The following is a 17,109-nucleotide window of genomic DNA, read 5'->3' as shown; positions in this document are numbered from 1 at the left end:
CTTTATTGAATATTGTTTTGATTGTTTAAGTTCTTTGTGACCCTGGTCTGGAAAAGCTCTATAAATACAAATTACTTACTTACATTATGTTACATTTCACATGTTATTTAAAGAATAAAAATACATTAATATTATGAATAAAATAAATAAGAGGTTTTCCTACTCAAAGTTTCAAAGTGTTCTTTTATCCTTGAATTATTAATAAGCAATAAAACAACTTCTTATGGAAGATAAAACAAAAGGAATTGTTCACTACGATCTCTCGATGCGGCGGAAGTTCCTGTCGTGTGGTTTTATTGTGAAAGCGTCTGGCGGATGTGGTGTTGGTGTCACGTGTAACTCGACACCTTCCAGGATCGGGACCGCGGAGGGAAAAGTGGCGCAAGATCGTCGGAACCAGAGGAAAAGTTCTGGAACAAAACCCGAATCAAAGTCTTTGATGTGGAGTCTGAGCGACACCAGAGCCGGACACGGTGGCGGGGCGACGCTGGTGGACGGAACCGCGGCGGGGAAAGGAAAGTTCTGGGCGGACTCGGAAGATCGGGAATAGTTTCCTGGAGGCTCCAGAGAGTCGGAACCATTTTTCCCGTCTCAAGGTAAACCCACTTCTGTTTCGGGGATTTGAATATCGAGTCTTCGGTACCGGTTCGCGAAGAGTCCGCGGTCCAGTCTTGAAAAGGTACCGAGCAGAGAGGAGAGTTCTGGCCGCTGTTGTGGCTCCGGGATCCGGACCAGGACTGGACTCCTGCAGCAGAACTGGTCTCAGTCCAACATCTATAAAAGTTCGTTGGACACTCGAACCGGTACCAACGACTCGAGGTTCCGAATGTGATATTTGATCCCGTGACCTCTCGGGAAAAGTTCCGTCTCGACATTATATAATCTGGACCGAGCTTTGATTTGGTGGCAACATCCAGAACCAGCGAATAAACACTCAGAACCGAGCCCGGTCCGCCTCCAGCTGGCCTGGTTTATGTCCCGGACTCGAAGGAAGTTCGGGTGCTTGTCAACATCAGGCTCGGTCCGGTCCAGCGGTGCCGAGAGTGAGACCGCCTGAGGAGGAGATGATGGAGTAACCGGTGCTGACAGCTCCTCCAGTAATGAGGACACCGAGGCTCCTGGACCGGACCGGCGGACCCGGTCCTCGCTGTGTTTGTGGAGCAACACACTGATCCGGACTGTCAAGCGAGGAGGTTCTGAAGAGCAGCGGCCCGGAAGACTTTAAGTGTGTGTGTGTGTGTGTGTGTGTGTGTGTGTGTGTGTGTGTGTGTGTGTGTGTGTGTGTGTGTGTGTGTGTGTGTGTGTGTGTGTGTGAGGGGGGGGGGGGGGGGTCAGCACGAGGCGGAGGATGAAAATGAAAGTTTGTCTACAGTGACGTCACACGTCGATAGAAACTAGGGGGCTCTCTTCCACCCAGAGGACCCCCTCTTGACTCACCTGTGTGTGTTTCCAGGGCGACGGCCTCGACCTGCACGCAAGCATGTGCTGGTGAGGGGTCGAAGGTCAGGTGAGTCATGGGGAAGGAGCAGGAGCTGCTGCAGGCGGTCAAGAACGGAGACCTGAACACGACCCAGAGACTCCTGACCAAACTCAAGTCCGGCAGAACCAGTGAGTGACTCACCTGAGCGACTCATCTACACCTGAGCGACTCATCTACACCTGAGCGACTCATCTACACCTGAGTGACTCACCTGAGCGACTCATCTACACCTGAGTGACTCACCTGAGCGACTCATCTACACCTGAGTGACTCATCTACACCTGAGTGACTCACCTGAGCGACTCATCTACACCTGAGTGACTCATCTACACCTGAGTGACTCATCTAACTAACTGACTACTACTGACTCGCTTGAAAGTGACTCATCTATGAGTTACTACTGACTCGCTTGAAAGTGACTCATCTATGAGCAACTACTGACTCGCTTGAAAGTGACTCATCTATGAGCAACTACTGACTCGCTTTAAAGTGACTCATCTATGAGTTACTACTGACTCGCTTGAAAGTGTCTCATCTATGAGTTACTACTGACTCGCTTGAAAGTGACTCATCTATGAGTAACTACTGACTCGCTTGAAAGTGTCTCATCTATGAGTTACTACTGACTCACTTGAAAGTGACTCATCTATGAGCAACTACTGACTCGCTTTAAAGTGACTCATCTATGAGTTACTACTGACTCGCTTGAAAGTGTCTCATCTATGAGTTACTACTGACTCACTTGAAAGTGACTCATCTATGAACTACTACTGACTCGCTTGAAAGTGACTCATCTATGAGTTACTACTGACTCGCTTGAAAGTGACTCATCTATGAGCAACTACTGACTCGCTTTAAAGTGACTCATCTATGAGCAACTACTGACTCGCTTGAAAGTGACTCATCTATGAGTTACTACTGACTCGCTTGAAAGTGACTCATCTATGAGTTACTACTGACTCGCTTGAAAGTGACTCATCTATGAGTTACTACTGACTCGCTTGAAAGTGACTCATCTATGAGTTACTACTGACTCGCTTGAAAGTGACTCATCTATGAGTTACTACTGACTCGCTTGAAAGTGACTCATCTATGAGCTACTACTGACTCGCTTGAAAGTGACTCATCTATGAGCTACTACTGACTCGCTTGAAAGTGACTCATCTATAAGCAACTACTGACTCGCTTGAAAGTGACTCATCTATGAGTAACTACTGACTCGCTTGAAAGTGACTCATCTATGAGTTACTACTGACTCGCTTGAAAGTGACTCATCTATGAGCAACTACTGACTCGCTTGAAAGTGACTCATCTATGAGTAACTACTGACTCGCTTGAAAGTGACTCATCTATGAGTTACTACTGACTCGCTTGAAAGTGACTCATCTATGAGCAACTACTGACTCGCTTGAAAGTGACTCATCTATGAGCAACTACTGACTCGCTTGAAAGTGACTCATCTATGAGCAACTACTGACTCGCTTTAAAGTGACTCATCTATGAGTTACTACTGACTCGCTTTAAAGTGACTCATCTATGAGCAACTACTGACTCGCTTTAAAGTGACTCATCTATGAACTACTACTGACTCGCTTTAAAGTGACTCATCTATGAGCAACTACTGACTCGCTTTAAAGTGACTCATCTATGAGCAACTACTGACTCGCTTTAAAGTGACTCATCTATGAACTACTACTGACTCGCTTTAAAGTGACTCATCTATGAGCAACTACTGACTCGCTTTAAAGTGACTCATCTATGAGCAACTACTGACTCGCTTGAAAGTGACTCATCTATGAACTACTACTGACTCGCTTTAAAGTGACTCATCTATGAGTTACTACTGACTCGCTTTAAAGTGACTCATCTATGAGTAACTACTGACTCGCTTTAAAGTGACTCATCTATGAGTTACTACTGACTCGCTTGAAAGTGACTCATCTATGAACTACTACTGACTCGCTTTAAAGTGACTCATCTATGAGCAACTACTGACTCGCTTGAAAGTGACTCATCTATGAGCAACTACTGACTCGCTTGAAAGTGACTCATCTATGAGTTACTACTGACTCGCTTGAAAGTGACTCATCTATGAGCAACTACTGACTCGCTTGAAAGTGACTCATCTATGAGTTACTACTGACTCGCTTGAAAGTGACTCATCTATGAGTAACTACTGACTCGCTTGAAAGTGACTCATCTATGAGTTACTACTGACTCGCTTGAAAGTGACTCATCTATGAGCAACTACTGACTCGCTTGAAAGTGACTCATCTATGAGCAACTACTGACTCGCTTGAAAGTGACTCATCTATGAGCTACTACTGACTCGCTTGAAAGTGACTCATCTATGAGCAACTACTGACTCGCTTGAAAGTGTCTCATCTATGAGCAACTACTGACTCGCTTGAAAGTGACTCATCTATGAGTTACTACTGACTCGCTTGAAAGTGACTCATCTATGAGTTACTACTGACTCGCTTGAAAGTGACTCATCTATGAGCAACTACTGACTCGCTTGAAAGTGACTCATCTATGAGCAACTACTGACTCGCTTGAAAGTGTCTCATCTATGAGTTACTACTGACTCGCTTGAAAGTGACTCATCTATGAGTTACTACTGACTCGCTTGAAAGTGACTCATCTATGAGTTACTACTGACTCGCTTGAAAGTGACTCATCTATGAGTTACTACTGACTCGCTTGAAAGTGACTCATCTATGAGTTACTACTGACTCGCTTGAAAGTGACTCATCTATGAGTTACTACTGACTCGCTTGAAAGTGACTCATCTATGAGCAACTACTGACTCGCTTGAAAGTGACTCATCTATGAGCAACTACTGACTCGCTTGAAAGTGACTCATCTATGAGTTACTACTGACTCGCTTGAAAGTGACTCATCTATGAGTAACTACTGACTCGCTTGAAAGTGACTCATCTATGAGTAACTACTGACTCGCTTGAAAGTGACTCATCTATGAGTTACTACTGACTCGCTTGAAAGTGACTCATCTATGAGTAACTACTGACTCGCTTGAAAGTGACTCATCTATGAGTTACTACTGACTCGCTTGAAAGTGACTCATCTATGAGCAACTACTGACTCGCTTGAAAGTGACTCATCTATGAGTTACTACTGACTCGCTTGAAAGTGACTCATCTATGAGTTACTACTGACTCGCTTGAAAGTGACTCATCTATGAGTTACTACTGACTCGCTTGAAAGTGACTCATCTATGAGTAACTACTGACTCGCTTGAAAGTGACTCATCTATGAGTTACTACTGACTCGCTTGAAAGTGACTCATCTATGAGTTACTACTGACTCGCTTGAAAGTGACTCATCTATGAGTTACTACTGACTCGCTTTAAAGTGACTCATCTATGAGTTACTACTGACTCGCTTTAAAGTGACTCATCTATGAGTTACTACTGACTCGCTTGAAAGTGACTCATCTATGAGCAACTACTGACTCGCTTGAAAGTGACTCATCTATGAGCAACTACTGACTCGCTTGAAAGTGACTCATCTATGAGTTACTACTGACTCGCTTGAAAGTGACTCATCTATGAGCAACTACTGACTCGCTTGAAAGTGACTCATCTATGAGTTACTACTGACTCGCTTGAAAGTGACTCATCTATGAGCTACTACTGACTCGCTTGAAAGTGACTCATCTATGAGTTACTACTGACTCGCTTTAAAGTGACTCATCTATGAGTTACTACTGACTCGCTTTAAAGTGACTCATCTATGAGTTACTACTGACTCGCTTGAAAGTGACTCATCTATGAGCAACTACTGACTCGCTTGAAAGTGACTCATCTATGAGCAACTACTGACTCGCTTGAAAGTGACTCATCTATGAGTTACTACTGACTCGCTTGAAAGTGACTCATCTATGAGTTACTACTGACTCGCTTGAAAGTGACTCATCTATGAGCTACTACTGACTCGCTTGAAAGTGACTCATCTATGAGTTACTACTGACTCGCTTGAAAGTGACTCATCTATGAGCAACTACTGACTCGCTTGAAAGTGACTCATCTATAAGCAACTACTGACTCGCTTGAATGTGACTCATCTATGAGTAACTACTGACTCGCTTGAAAGTGACTCATCTATGAGCAACTACTGACTCGCTTGAAAGTGACTCATCTATGAGCTACTACTGACTCGCTTGAAAGTGACTCATCTATTAGCAACTACTGACTCGCTTGAAAGTGACTCATCTATTAGCAACTACTGACTCGCTTGAAAGTGACTCATCTATTAGCAACTACTGACCTGCTTGAAAGTGACTCATCTATGAGCAACTACTGACTCACTTGAAAGTGACTCATCTATGAGCAACTACTGACTCACTTGAAAGTGACTCATCTATGAGTTACTACTGACTCGCTTGAAAGTGACTCATCTATGAGCAACTACTGACTCGCTTGAAAGTGACTCATCTATGAGCTACTACTGACTCCCTTGAAAGTGACTCATCTATGAGCAACTACTGACTCGCTTGAAAGTGACTCATCTATGAGCAACTACTGACTCGCTTGAAAGTGACTCATCTATGAGCAACTACTGACTCGCTTGAAAGTGACTCATCTATGAGCAACTACTGACTCGCTTGAAAGTGACTCATCTATGAGCAACTACTGACTCGCTTGAAAGTGACTCATCTATGAGCAATTACTGACTCGCTTGAAAGTGACTCATCTATGAGTTACTACTGACTCGCTTGAAAGTGACTCATCTATTAGCAACTACTGACTCGCTTGAAAGTGACTCATCTATTAGCAACTACTGACCTGCTTGAAAGTGACTCATCTATGAGCAACTACTGACTCGCTTGAAAGTGACTCATCTATGAGTTACTACTGACTCGCTTGAAAGTGACTCATCTATGAGCAACTACTGACTCGCTTGAAAGTGACTCATCTATGAGCAACTACTGACTCGCTTGAAAGTGACTCATCTATGAGCAACTACTGACTCGCTTGAAAGTGACTCATCTATGAGCAACTACTGACTCGCTTGAAAGTGACTCATCTATGAGCAACTACTGACTCGCTTGAAAGTGACTCATCTATGAGCTACTACTGACTCCCTTGAAAGTGACTCATCTATGAGCAACTACTGACTCGCTTGAAAGTGACTCATCTATGAGCAACTACTGACTCGCTTGAAAGGGACTCATCTATGAGTTACTACTGACTCGCTTGAAAGTGACTCATCTATGAGCTACTACTGACTCCCTTGAAAGTGACTCATCTATGAGCAACTACTGACTCGCTTGAAAGTGACTCATCTATGAGCAACTACTGACTCACTTGAAAGGGACTCATCTATGAGTTACTACTGACTCGCTTGAAAGTGACTCATCTATGAGCTACTACTGACTCCCTTGAAAGTGACTCATCTATGAGCAACTACTGACTCGCTTGAAAGTGACTCATCTATGAGCAACTACTGACTCGCTTGAAAGTGACTCATCTATGAGCAACTACTGACTCGCTTGAAAGTGACTCATCTATGAGCAACTACTGACTCGCTTGAAAGTGACTCATCTATGAGCAACTACTGACTCGCTTGAAAGTGACTCATCTATGAGCAACTACTGACTCACTTGAAAGTGACTCATCTATGAGCAACTACTGACTCGCTTGAAAGTGACTCATCTATGAGCAACTACTGACTCACTTGAAAGTGACTCATCTATGAGCAACTACTGACTCGCTTGAAAGTGACTCATCTATGAGCAACTACTGACTCGCTTGAAAGTGACTCATCTATGAGCAACTACTGACTCGCTTGAAAGTGACTCATCTATGAGCAACTACTGACTCGCTTGAAAGTGACTCATCTATGAGCAACTACTGACTCGCTTGAAAGTGACTCATCTATGAGCAACTACTGACCTGCTTGAAAGTGACTCATCTATGAGCTACTACTGACTCGCTTGAAAGTGACTCATCTATGAGTTACTACTGACTCGCTTGAAAGTGACTCATCTATGAGCAACTACTGACTCGCTTGAAAGTGACTCATCTATGAGCAACTACTGACTCGCTTGAAAGTGACTCATCTATGAGCAACTACTGACCTGCTTGAAAGTGACTCATCTATGAGTTACTACTGACTCGCTTGAAAGTGACTCATCTATGAGCTACTACTGACTCGCTTGAAAGTGACTCATCTATGAGCAACTACTGACTCGCTTGAAAGTGACTCATCTATGAGTTACTACTGACTCGCTTGAAAGTGACTCATCTATTAGCAACTACTGACTCGCTTGAAAGTGACTCATCTATGAGTTACTACTGACTCGCTTGAAAGTGACTCATCTATGAGCAACTACTGACTCGCTTGAAAGTGACTCATCTATGAGCAACTACTGACTCGCTTGAAAGTGACTCATCTATGAGTTACTACTGACTCGCTTGAAAGTGACTCATCTATGAGTTACTACTGACTCGCTTGAAAGTGACTCATCTATGAGCAACTACTGACTCGCTTGAAAGTGACTCATCTATGAGTTACTACTGACTCGCTTGAAAGTGACTCATCTATGAGCAACTACTGACTCGCTTGAAAGTGACTCATCTATGAGTTACTACTGACTCGCTTGAAAGTGACTCATCTATGAGCAACTACTGACTCGCTTGAAAGTGACTCATCTATGAGCAACTACTGACTCGCTTGAAAGTGACTCATCTATGAGCAACTACTGACTCGCTTGAAAGTGACTCATCTATGAGCAACTACTGACTCGCTTGAAAGTGACTCATCTATGAGTTACTACTGACTCGCTTGAAAGTGACTCATCTATGAGTTACTACTGACTCGCTTGAAAGTGACTCATCTATGAGCTACTACTGACTCGCTTGAAAGTGACTCATCTATGAGCAACTACTGACTCGCTTGAAAGTGACTCATCTATGAGTTACTACTGACTCGCTTGAAAGTGACTCATCTATTAGCAACAACTGACTCGCTTGAAAGTGACTCATCTATGAGTTACTACTGACTCGCTTGAAAGTGACTCATCTATGAGCAACTACTGACTCGCTTGAAAGTGACTCATCTATGAGCAACTACTGACTCGCTTGAAAGTGACTCATCTATGAGTTACTACTGACTCGCTTGAAAGGGACGCATCTATGAGTTACTACTGACTCGCTTGAAAGTGACTCATCTATGAGCAACTACTGACTCGCTTGAAAGTGACTCATCTATGAGTAACTACTGACTCGCTTGAAAGGGACTCATCTATGAGCAACTACTGACTCGCTTGAAAGTGACTCATCTATGAGCAACTTCTGACTCGCTTGAAAGGGACTCATCTATGAGTAACTACTGACTCGCTTGAAAGTGACTCATCTATGAGTTACTACTGACTCGCTTGAAAGGGACTCATCTATGAGTTACTACTGACTCGCTTGAAAGGGACTCATCTATGAGTTACTACTGACTCGCTTGAAAGTGACTCATCTATGAGTAACTACTGACTCGCTTGAAAGGGACTCATCTATGAGTTACTACTGACTCGCTTGAAAGGGACTCATCTATGAGTTACTACTGACTCGCTTGAAAGGGACTCATCTATGAGTTACTACTGACTCGCTTGAAAGTGACTCATCTATGAGTAACTACTGACTCGCTTGAAAGTGACTCATCTATGAGTAACTACTGACTCGCTTGAAAGGGACGCATCTATGAGTTACTACTGACTCGTTGAAAGTGACTCAACTGTAGAACCTTCTATTAATTCACCTTTAAATGACTTAACTGTAAATAACTCACCTGTAAGTGACTCACCTGTAAGTGACTCAACTGTAAGTGACTCAACTGTAGAACGTAAAACTGACTCAACTGCAAGTGACTCACTCTTAAATGACTCACCTCAAGTACTACTGACTCATTTGTCTGTGACTCACTCGAGGACTGAGTGAAACTTTTTGTTTGTATTTATTTTCCTGTGAGCCGAGGTCAAAGGTCAACAAAGAAAAACTTGTTTCCATGTCTTCCTCGTCTCCTGCTCTCTCTCTTCCTGTCCTCCCTCCTTCACTCCCCTCCTCTACCTCCCTCCTTCACTCCCCTCCTCACCCCCTCCTCACCCACCTGCCCCCGGTGCTCTTACATAACTTCCATCTTTTCTCTTTTGTCACTTTTCTTTTCAAATACTGAGTCACATGACGTGACCTCGGGTCATGTGACTGAGTGCTGAGAGAAAGAGCCACTTCTGCTTCACTTATTCACTGTGTGTGTGTGTGTGTGTGTGTGTGTAATAACAAACTTCAAGGAGTGCAGACTTATTACCCACAATCCTCTCTGCTGCATCAAACAAGAAAGTGGACGTGTCGTCTTCTCTGGTCGGATTCCCAGCAGTCTGTGGGAGGAAGAGGGAGGAGAGGAAGGGTGAGGGAGAGGGTGAGGAAGATAGAGGAAGAGGAAGATTGAGGGAGAGGGGGAAGGGAGAGGGAGTGGGTGAGGAAGAGGAAGATAGAGGAAGAGGGAGATTGAGGGAGGAAGAGGGAGGAAGAGGGTGAGGGAGAGGAAGAGGGTGAGGGAGAGGAAGAGGGTGAGGGAGAGGAAGAGGGTGAGGGAGAGGAAGAGGGAGGAAGAGGGTGAGGGAGAGGAAGAGGGTGAGGGAGAGGAAGAGGGTGAGGGAGAGGAAGAGGGAGGAAGGGTGATGATGTCACAGGAATGGAATGTAGAGTTCTACTGCTCGCTTGCCCAGAACCCGAGAGAGAGAGAAAAGTTTAGGGTTTAAAGAAGTAGCTCATAAACAAACACACACACACACACACACACATATTTGACATAGTCAAGGTGTCATCAACCGTCAACTTCCTGTTCAGATTTAAATCTCCCCAAACCGTCTCCTCGCTGACCTTTGACCTCATACAGTCAACACTGACTAATAACAACCTGCCTGTAGAGGAACCCCCCACTTGTGTTGTCACCTCTGACCTCTAGTGACCTCTAGTGACCTCAGTGACGGTCGTTCACCGGGTTCCGAACTCTTGTGTTCCAGAACTGCTCGGATCCAGCAAGAGACTCAACGTCAACTACCAGGACCCTGATGGGTGAGTGTGTGTCCCTGTGTGTCCTTGTGTGTCCTTGTGTGTCCCTGTATTTCCCTGTGTGTCCTTGTGTGTCCCTGTGTGTCCCTGTGTGTCCCTGTGTGTCCCTGTATTTCCCTGTGTGTCCTTGTGTGTCCCTGTATTTCCCTGTGTGTCCCTGTGTGTCCTTGTGTGTCCCTGTATTTCCCTGTGTGTCCCTGTGTGTCCTTGTGTGTCCTTGTGTGTCCCTGTGTGTCCCTGTGTGTCCTTGTGTGTCCCTGTATTTCCCTGTGTGTCCCTGTGTGTCCTTGTGTGTCCCTGTGTGTCCTTGTGTGTCCCTGTGTGTCCTTGTGTGTCCCTGTGTGTCATTGTGTGTCCCTGTGTGTCCTTGTGTGTCCCTGTATTTCCCTGTGTGTCCTTGTGTGTCCCTGTGTGTCCTTGTGTGTCCCTGTATTTCCCTGTGTGTCCCTGTGTGTCCTTGTGTGTCCCTGTGTGTCCCTGTATTTCCCTGTGTGTCCTTGTGTGTCCCTGTGTGTCCCTGTGTGTCCTTGTGTGTCCTTGTGTGTTCCTGTGTGTCCTTGTGTGTCCCTGTGTGTCCCTGTGTGTCCCTGTATTTCCCTGTGTGTCCCTGTATTTCCCTGTGTGTCCCTGTGTATCCTTGTGTGTCCCTGTATTTCCCTGTGTGTCCCTGTGTGTCCTTGTGTGTCCCTGTATTTCCCTGTGTGTCCCTGTGTGTCCCTGTGTGTCCTTGTGTGTCCCTGTGTCATTGTGTGTCCCTGTGTGTAATGTGTGTCACTGTGTGTAATGTGTGTCACTGTGTCCCTGTGTGTCACTGTGTGTAATGTGTGTCACTGTGTGTAATGTGTGTCCCTGTGTGTAATGTGTGTAATGTGTGTCACTGTGTGTAATGTGTGTCACTGTGTGTAATGTGTGTCCCTGTGTGTAATGTGTGTAATGTGTGTCCCTGTGTGTAATGTGTGTCACTGTGTGTAATGTGTGTCCCTGTGTGTGTCCATGAGTCACTGTATGTCCCTGTGTGTCCCTGTGTGTCACTGTGTGTAATGTGTGTCACTGTGTGTAATGTGTGTCCCTGTGTGTGTCCGTGAGTCACTGTGTGTCACTGTGTGTCCCCGTGTGTCCCTGTGTGTAATGTGTGTCCTTTGTGTCACTGTGTGTACCTGTGTGTCCCTGTGTGTACCTGTGTGTCCCTGTGTGTAATGTGTGTCACTGTGTCCTTGTGTGTCCCTGTGTGTCCTTGTGTGTCCCTGCATGTCCTTCTGTGTCCATGTGTGTCCTTGTGACACTCTCTGTTTTTGTGTGCGTCCCTTTGTTGTGTTTCACTGTGTGCTGTTGTGTGTCGCTCTGTGTCTATATGTGGATTATCTGTTTCTATGTGCCCCTGCCTCTGTGTACACACACATCTCTGGAGAACACAAAAACACACACAGCTTTGGAGAACACAAACACACACACACACAGCTTTGGAGAACACACACACTGACACACATCTTTGGAGAACACAAACACACACACACACAGCTTTGGAGAACACAAACACACACACACACAGCTTTGGAAAACACACACACAGCTTTGGAGAACACACAGACTAACACACATCTTTGGAGAACACAAACAAACACACACCTTTGAAGAACACGTACACACATACACAGCTTTGGAGAACACACACACAATAACACATCTTTGGAGAATATGTACACACACACACAGCTTTGGAAAACACAAACACACACACACAGCTTTAGAGAACACACACAGTAACACACAGCTTTGGAGAACACACACACACAGAGTACACACAGGTTTCTTGAGCACACACGCACACAGAGGCTCCAGCATTCACACACAAACACAACTCAAATACCAACATGTCTCCAGTGTTGCCGTGGTTACAGTCCCTCACTGTGGACCCTCTTCTTCTTCTTTGTCACGTGACCTCTGACCCCGGCCTGCAGGTTCTCCGCCCTGCATCACGCGGCTCTGACCGGGACGCCGGAGCTGCTGGCGGCGCTGCTGGACGCTCAGGCGTCGGTGGACGTGAGGGACAGCAATGGTGGGTCAGAAGCAGGAGTGTGTGTCCGTCACAGCGGGGTCACACGTGTGTGTGTGTGCGTGTGTGTGTGTGTGTGTGTGTGTGTGTGTGTGCAGGCATGCGTCCGCTGCACTACGCCGCCTGGCAGGGGAAGGCGGAGTCGGTCCTGATGCTGCTGCGCTCGGGCGCGGCGGTCAACGGCGTCTCCCTGGACGGACACATCCCGCTGCACCTCGCCGCCCAGTACGGCCACTACGAGGTGGTGAGTCCCGACCTCCGACCCCTGACCTCTGACTCGGGTGATCAGATGCGTTTGTGTGCGACAGTCGGAGATGCTGCTGCAGCATCAGTCCAACCCGTGTCTGGTCAACAAGTCCAAGAAGACGCCGCTGGACCTGGCCTGCGAGTTCGGACGCCTCAAGGTCGGTCCGGGTTCTATAGAAATGTTGTTTTTTTTGTTATTAAAAGTTAAATTTCAATTCAATTCAATCATTTTTGAACGTTTGTCTTTTAAATAACTTTAATTCTAAAAAATGTGAATATTTTCCAAAAATATTTACACATAGAGTTTAATATTTTTATTCCAATCATTCGAGTATAAATTATATAAATTCAATCATTTTTGAACGTTTGTCTTTTAAATAACTTAATTGTAAAAAATGTATATATTTAAAAAAAAAAAGTGAATATATTCAAAAATGTAAATATTTTCAAAAAATTTAAATATATTCAAAAATGTAAATAGTTTCAAAAAATTTAAATATTTTCAAAAAATATTTACACATAGAGTTTAATATTCTTATTCCAATCATTCAAGTATAAATTATATAAATTCAATCATTTTTGAACGTTTGTCTTTTAAATAACTTAATTGTAAAAAATGTATATATTTTCAAAAAATGTAAATATATTCAAAAATGTAAATATTTTCAAAAAATGTAAATAGTTTCAAAAAATTTAAATTTTTTCAAAAATTTAAATATTTTCAAAAAATATTTACACATAGTTTAATATTTTTATTCCAATCATTCAAGTATAAATTATATAAATTCAATCATTTTTGAACGTTTGTCTTTTAAATAACTTAATTGTAAAAAATGTATATATTTAAAAAAAAAAGTGAATATATTCAAAAATGTAAATATTTTCAAAAAATGTAAATATATTCAAAAATGTAAATATTTTCAAAAAATTTAAATATTTTCAAAAAATATTTACACATAGTGTTTAATATTCTTATTCCAATCATTCAAGTATAAATTATATAAATTCAATCATTTTTGAACGTTTGTCTTTTATATAACTTAATTCTAAAAAATGTATATATTTTCAAAAAATGTAAATATATTCAAAAATGTAAATATTTTCAAATGATTTAAATATTTTCAAAAAATGTAAATATTTTCAAAAATTTTGCGCATAGAGTTTAATATTCTTATTCCAATTATTCATGAATACATTATATAAATTCAATATTTTTAAATTTGTGGCTACGAACTATTAAATATTGAATTAAGAAAATGTATTTTAAAATAATTTTAAATTATTATTATTATTATTTTTTAAATAAGAATATTAAAATATGTGTAAAGAAAAATGATTAATTTATAGAATATTGTAAATTTTGAATTAAATGACTCTAAAAAAACAAATAAACCTTTCAATCCAGAAATAAACGCCAAAGAACGACAACAAAACACTTAAAATAATTCAATATAATCCTGACGTACGTCCATCGATCTCAGGTTGTGAGCGTGTGTGTCCACCAGGTGGCGCAGCTGCTGCTGAGCAGCAACATGGTGGTGGCGCTGCTGGAGGGCGACAGGAAGGAACCGGGCGACTCGTCCTTCACGACGCCGCTCCACCTCGCCGCTCGCAACGGACACAAGGACGTGATCCTGTGAGTCAGAGTCCGCCTCCCTGCTCGCTCCAGGTTCTGACCCGTCTTGAGTGTCCAGGCTGCTGCTGCGGGCCGGGATCGACATCAACTCCACCACCAAGTCCGGCACCGCGCTGCACGAGGCGGCGCTTTACGGGAAGACGGAGGTGGTGCGCCTCCTGCTGGAGGTGAGTCGCCCCGGGTCAGGTCCGGTCCGGAGCCGGCAGAGACCCTAGGACGGATCCTGGTAGAGCATGGACCCTTTACTGCTGTGGGTGGGAGACGGAACTTGCAGTCATTTCCGTCGGAGCAGGAGGAGAAAATTGACACAACAGCTTCAGTTGATACTGTTGCAGTAGCACCGGTCTAACGCTGGGGGGCGCCACAGACACATGTTATAGGTTTGATTAGAACGTGACAATAGAAGATTAAATCAATTTAATGTTGAACTTTGAAATTTTGAAATCGTTTAGTTATTCTTTGAATAATTAGATTCAATCATTTGGAAACTTAAAGGTTGTTTTTTAAAAATAATTTAATTCAAAATATAGTTGTTTTTTTCTGTACATATAGAGACAATAATTCAAAAATACTTTTTCCAAAATACAAAGACATGTGATCGTCTGTGTGTCGCATGATTGGCTGAGAGTTTGATCAGTAGCTCTGAGCTCTGTTGGTTCGGTCTGGAGACTCTATTATACCAACGTTTATAGTGAATTAAAAATACTATGAAATTAAAACTATTGAATTTAGAACATTGTTTTTAACTGAAATAAGAACATCAAACTCTACGTGAAGAAAAATGTTGTCATCGTTTGACTGAATCATAGATGCCGTCATGTGATCTCCTTGGCAGAGGTATGTGTGGTCAGTGACTTGCGTGTGCTCAGGCCGGCGTGGACGTCAACATCAGGAACACCTACAACCAGACGGCGCTGGACATCGTGAACCAGTTCACCACGTCGCACGCCAGCCGGGACATCAAGCAGCTCCTCCGAGGTTTTTGACCCCGCGGTGACCTCGGCGTGACCCCGTGGGTGACCCCCGTCTCGTGTGTTTGTGGCCACAGAGGCGACCGGCGTGCTGCAGGTCCGGGCGCTCAAGGACTTCTGGAACCTTCACGACCCCACGGCGCTGAACGTCCGAGCCGGTGATGTCATCACGGTGAGCGTGACCTTCGACCCCCCCCCCCTGACCTGTGGCTGACCCCGGCGGTGTGCCCAGGTGCTGGAGCAGCACGCGGACGGACGCTGGAAGGGCCACATCCACGACCAGCGAGGGACGGACCGGGTGGGCTTCTTCCCGCCGTCCATCGTGGAGGTCATCAGCCGACGCAGCGGTCAGTGCGGCGGCGCCGAGCGTCCTCCCTCATGCATGACCCCCCCCCCCCCTCATTCATCATAACCTTTGACCTCCATTCCTAATCATTAACCCTGGGTTCACCCTGTAGGGGGCGGGACTCTGTCACGGCACGCCTCTCTGCCCCCCCAGCGTCAGCTGACCAGATCCCCCCTGACCGCCAGCCTGAGCTCCGCCCCCCTCACTGACCACTCCCTCCATGTCCCCCCCACCAACGTGGTCGTGCCCCTCCCCAACGGCCTCGCCACTAACGCAGGTACACACCTGACACACACTAACACACACACACACACACACACAGACGTCCCTGCTGGTCCCGGGCCCGGTTCTGCCCTCAGATGTCTGTGTGTCCGTCAGGTCCGCTGTGGAGCTCCCGGTCCAGGTGTCCGTACCAGGACATCTGGGTGCTCAGGGATTCGTGTCAGGGTAAGACCCGACGCCCCCTCCACCCGCCGGGCTGAACCCCCACCTCGCTCCCCCCGCAAACCTTAGACCCGGCTCAAGCGGAACCGGCTCTGGACCCCCTCGGTCTCGCGGACCTCAGTCAGAGCCGTCGTGACAGAAGTGACTCGGTGTCGTCAGAACGCCGACTTATTGAACGTTTCGATGAGTTTTATTGTTTTAAAAAAATAACAATTTAATTTAATTTAATAATGAACATTTTGAAAGTTTTTATTTTTTTAATGAAATTAAAAATCGCATATTTTAAAAATAAATGCATTTTTCTACACATGGAGTTTAATTTTCTAATTCCAATAAAAAATGTTCTAAACTCACTATTTATTGATTCATAGTCTTTTAAATTCAATATAAATGTTATAATAGAACCAACAGAGCTCAGAGTCATGTGATCGTCAACACGTCGCATGATTGGCTGAGAGTTTAATCAGTAGCTCTGAACTCTGTTGGTTCTATTATAACATTTATATTGAATTTAAAAGACTATGAATCAATAAATAGTGAGTTTAGAACATTTTATTTTGAATGATTGCTATTAGAATATTAAACTGAAGAAGAAAAAAAGAAAAGGAAAATCCATTAATTTTGAAAATATTCAATATTTTATTATTTAATTACGAATAAGAATAATTTCTGTCAATATTTAATAAAAAAAATGTTATTTTAAATGAATTTAAAAAATGAGTCGACGTTAGAAACGTGAAATCCAGTCAATATTCCGGCGACACTGATGTACTTTCACAGAGTCGGGTCGTTTCGCTGCTTCAGCTGAATCTGCTCCCGAGATCCCGGCTTTAGCCAGCAGAGGGCG

General features: G+C 44.1%; 1 protein-coding gene across 1 annotated transcript in view; it reads left to right on the top strand.

Annotated features, from left to right (window-relative positions):
* Nucleotides 1-328: 328 nt before the first annotated feature.
* Nucleotides 329-17,109, top strand: part of caskin2b (CASK interacting protein 2b) — a 22,681-nt gene continuing 5,900 nt past the window's right edge. Inside the window, 13 exon segments of the mRNA XM_087808841.1 lie at nucleotides 329-596; nucleotides 1,454-1,608; nucleotides 10,518-10,569; nucleotides 12,525-12,622; nucleotides 12,718-12,863; nucleotides 12,928-13,023; nucleotides 14,371-14,501; nucleotides 14,560-14,668; nucleotides 15,371-15,479; nucleotides 15,550-15,644; nucleotides 15,705-15,819; nucleotides 15,931-16,095; nucleotides 16,197-16,265. Coding sequence (XP_087664967.1) covers nucleotides 1,515-1,608; nucleotides 10,518-10,569; nucleotides 12,525-12,622; nucleotides 12,718-12,863; nucleotides 12,928-13,023; nucleotides 14,371-14,501; nucleotides 14,560-14,668; nucleotides 15,371-15,479; nucleotides 15,550-15,644; nucleotides 15,705-15,819; nucleotides 15,931-16,095; nucleotides 16,197-16,265 — 1,279 coding nt within the window. The 5' untranslated portion in view covers nucleotides 329-596; nucleotides 1,454-1,514.

Source organism: Callionymus lyra, chromosome 15, assembly GCF_982586985.1.
Source record: "Callionymus lyra chromosome 15, fCalLyr1.hap1.1, whole genome shotgun sequence".
Classification (NCBI taxonomy): Eukaryota; Metazoa; Chordata; class Actinopteri; order Syngnathiformes; family Callionymidae; genus Callionymus; species Callionymus lyra.
The sequence above is the reverse complement of the archived record's forward strand: the minus strand, read 5'-3'. Positions and strand labels throughout refer to the sequence as shown.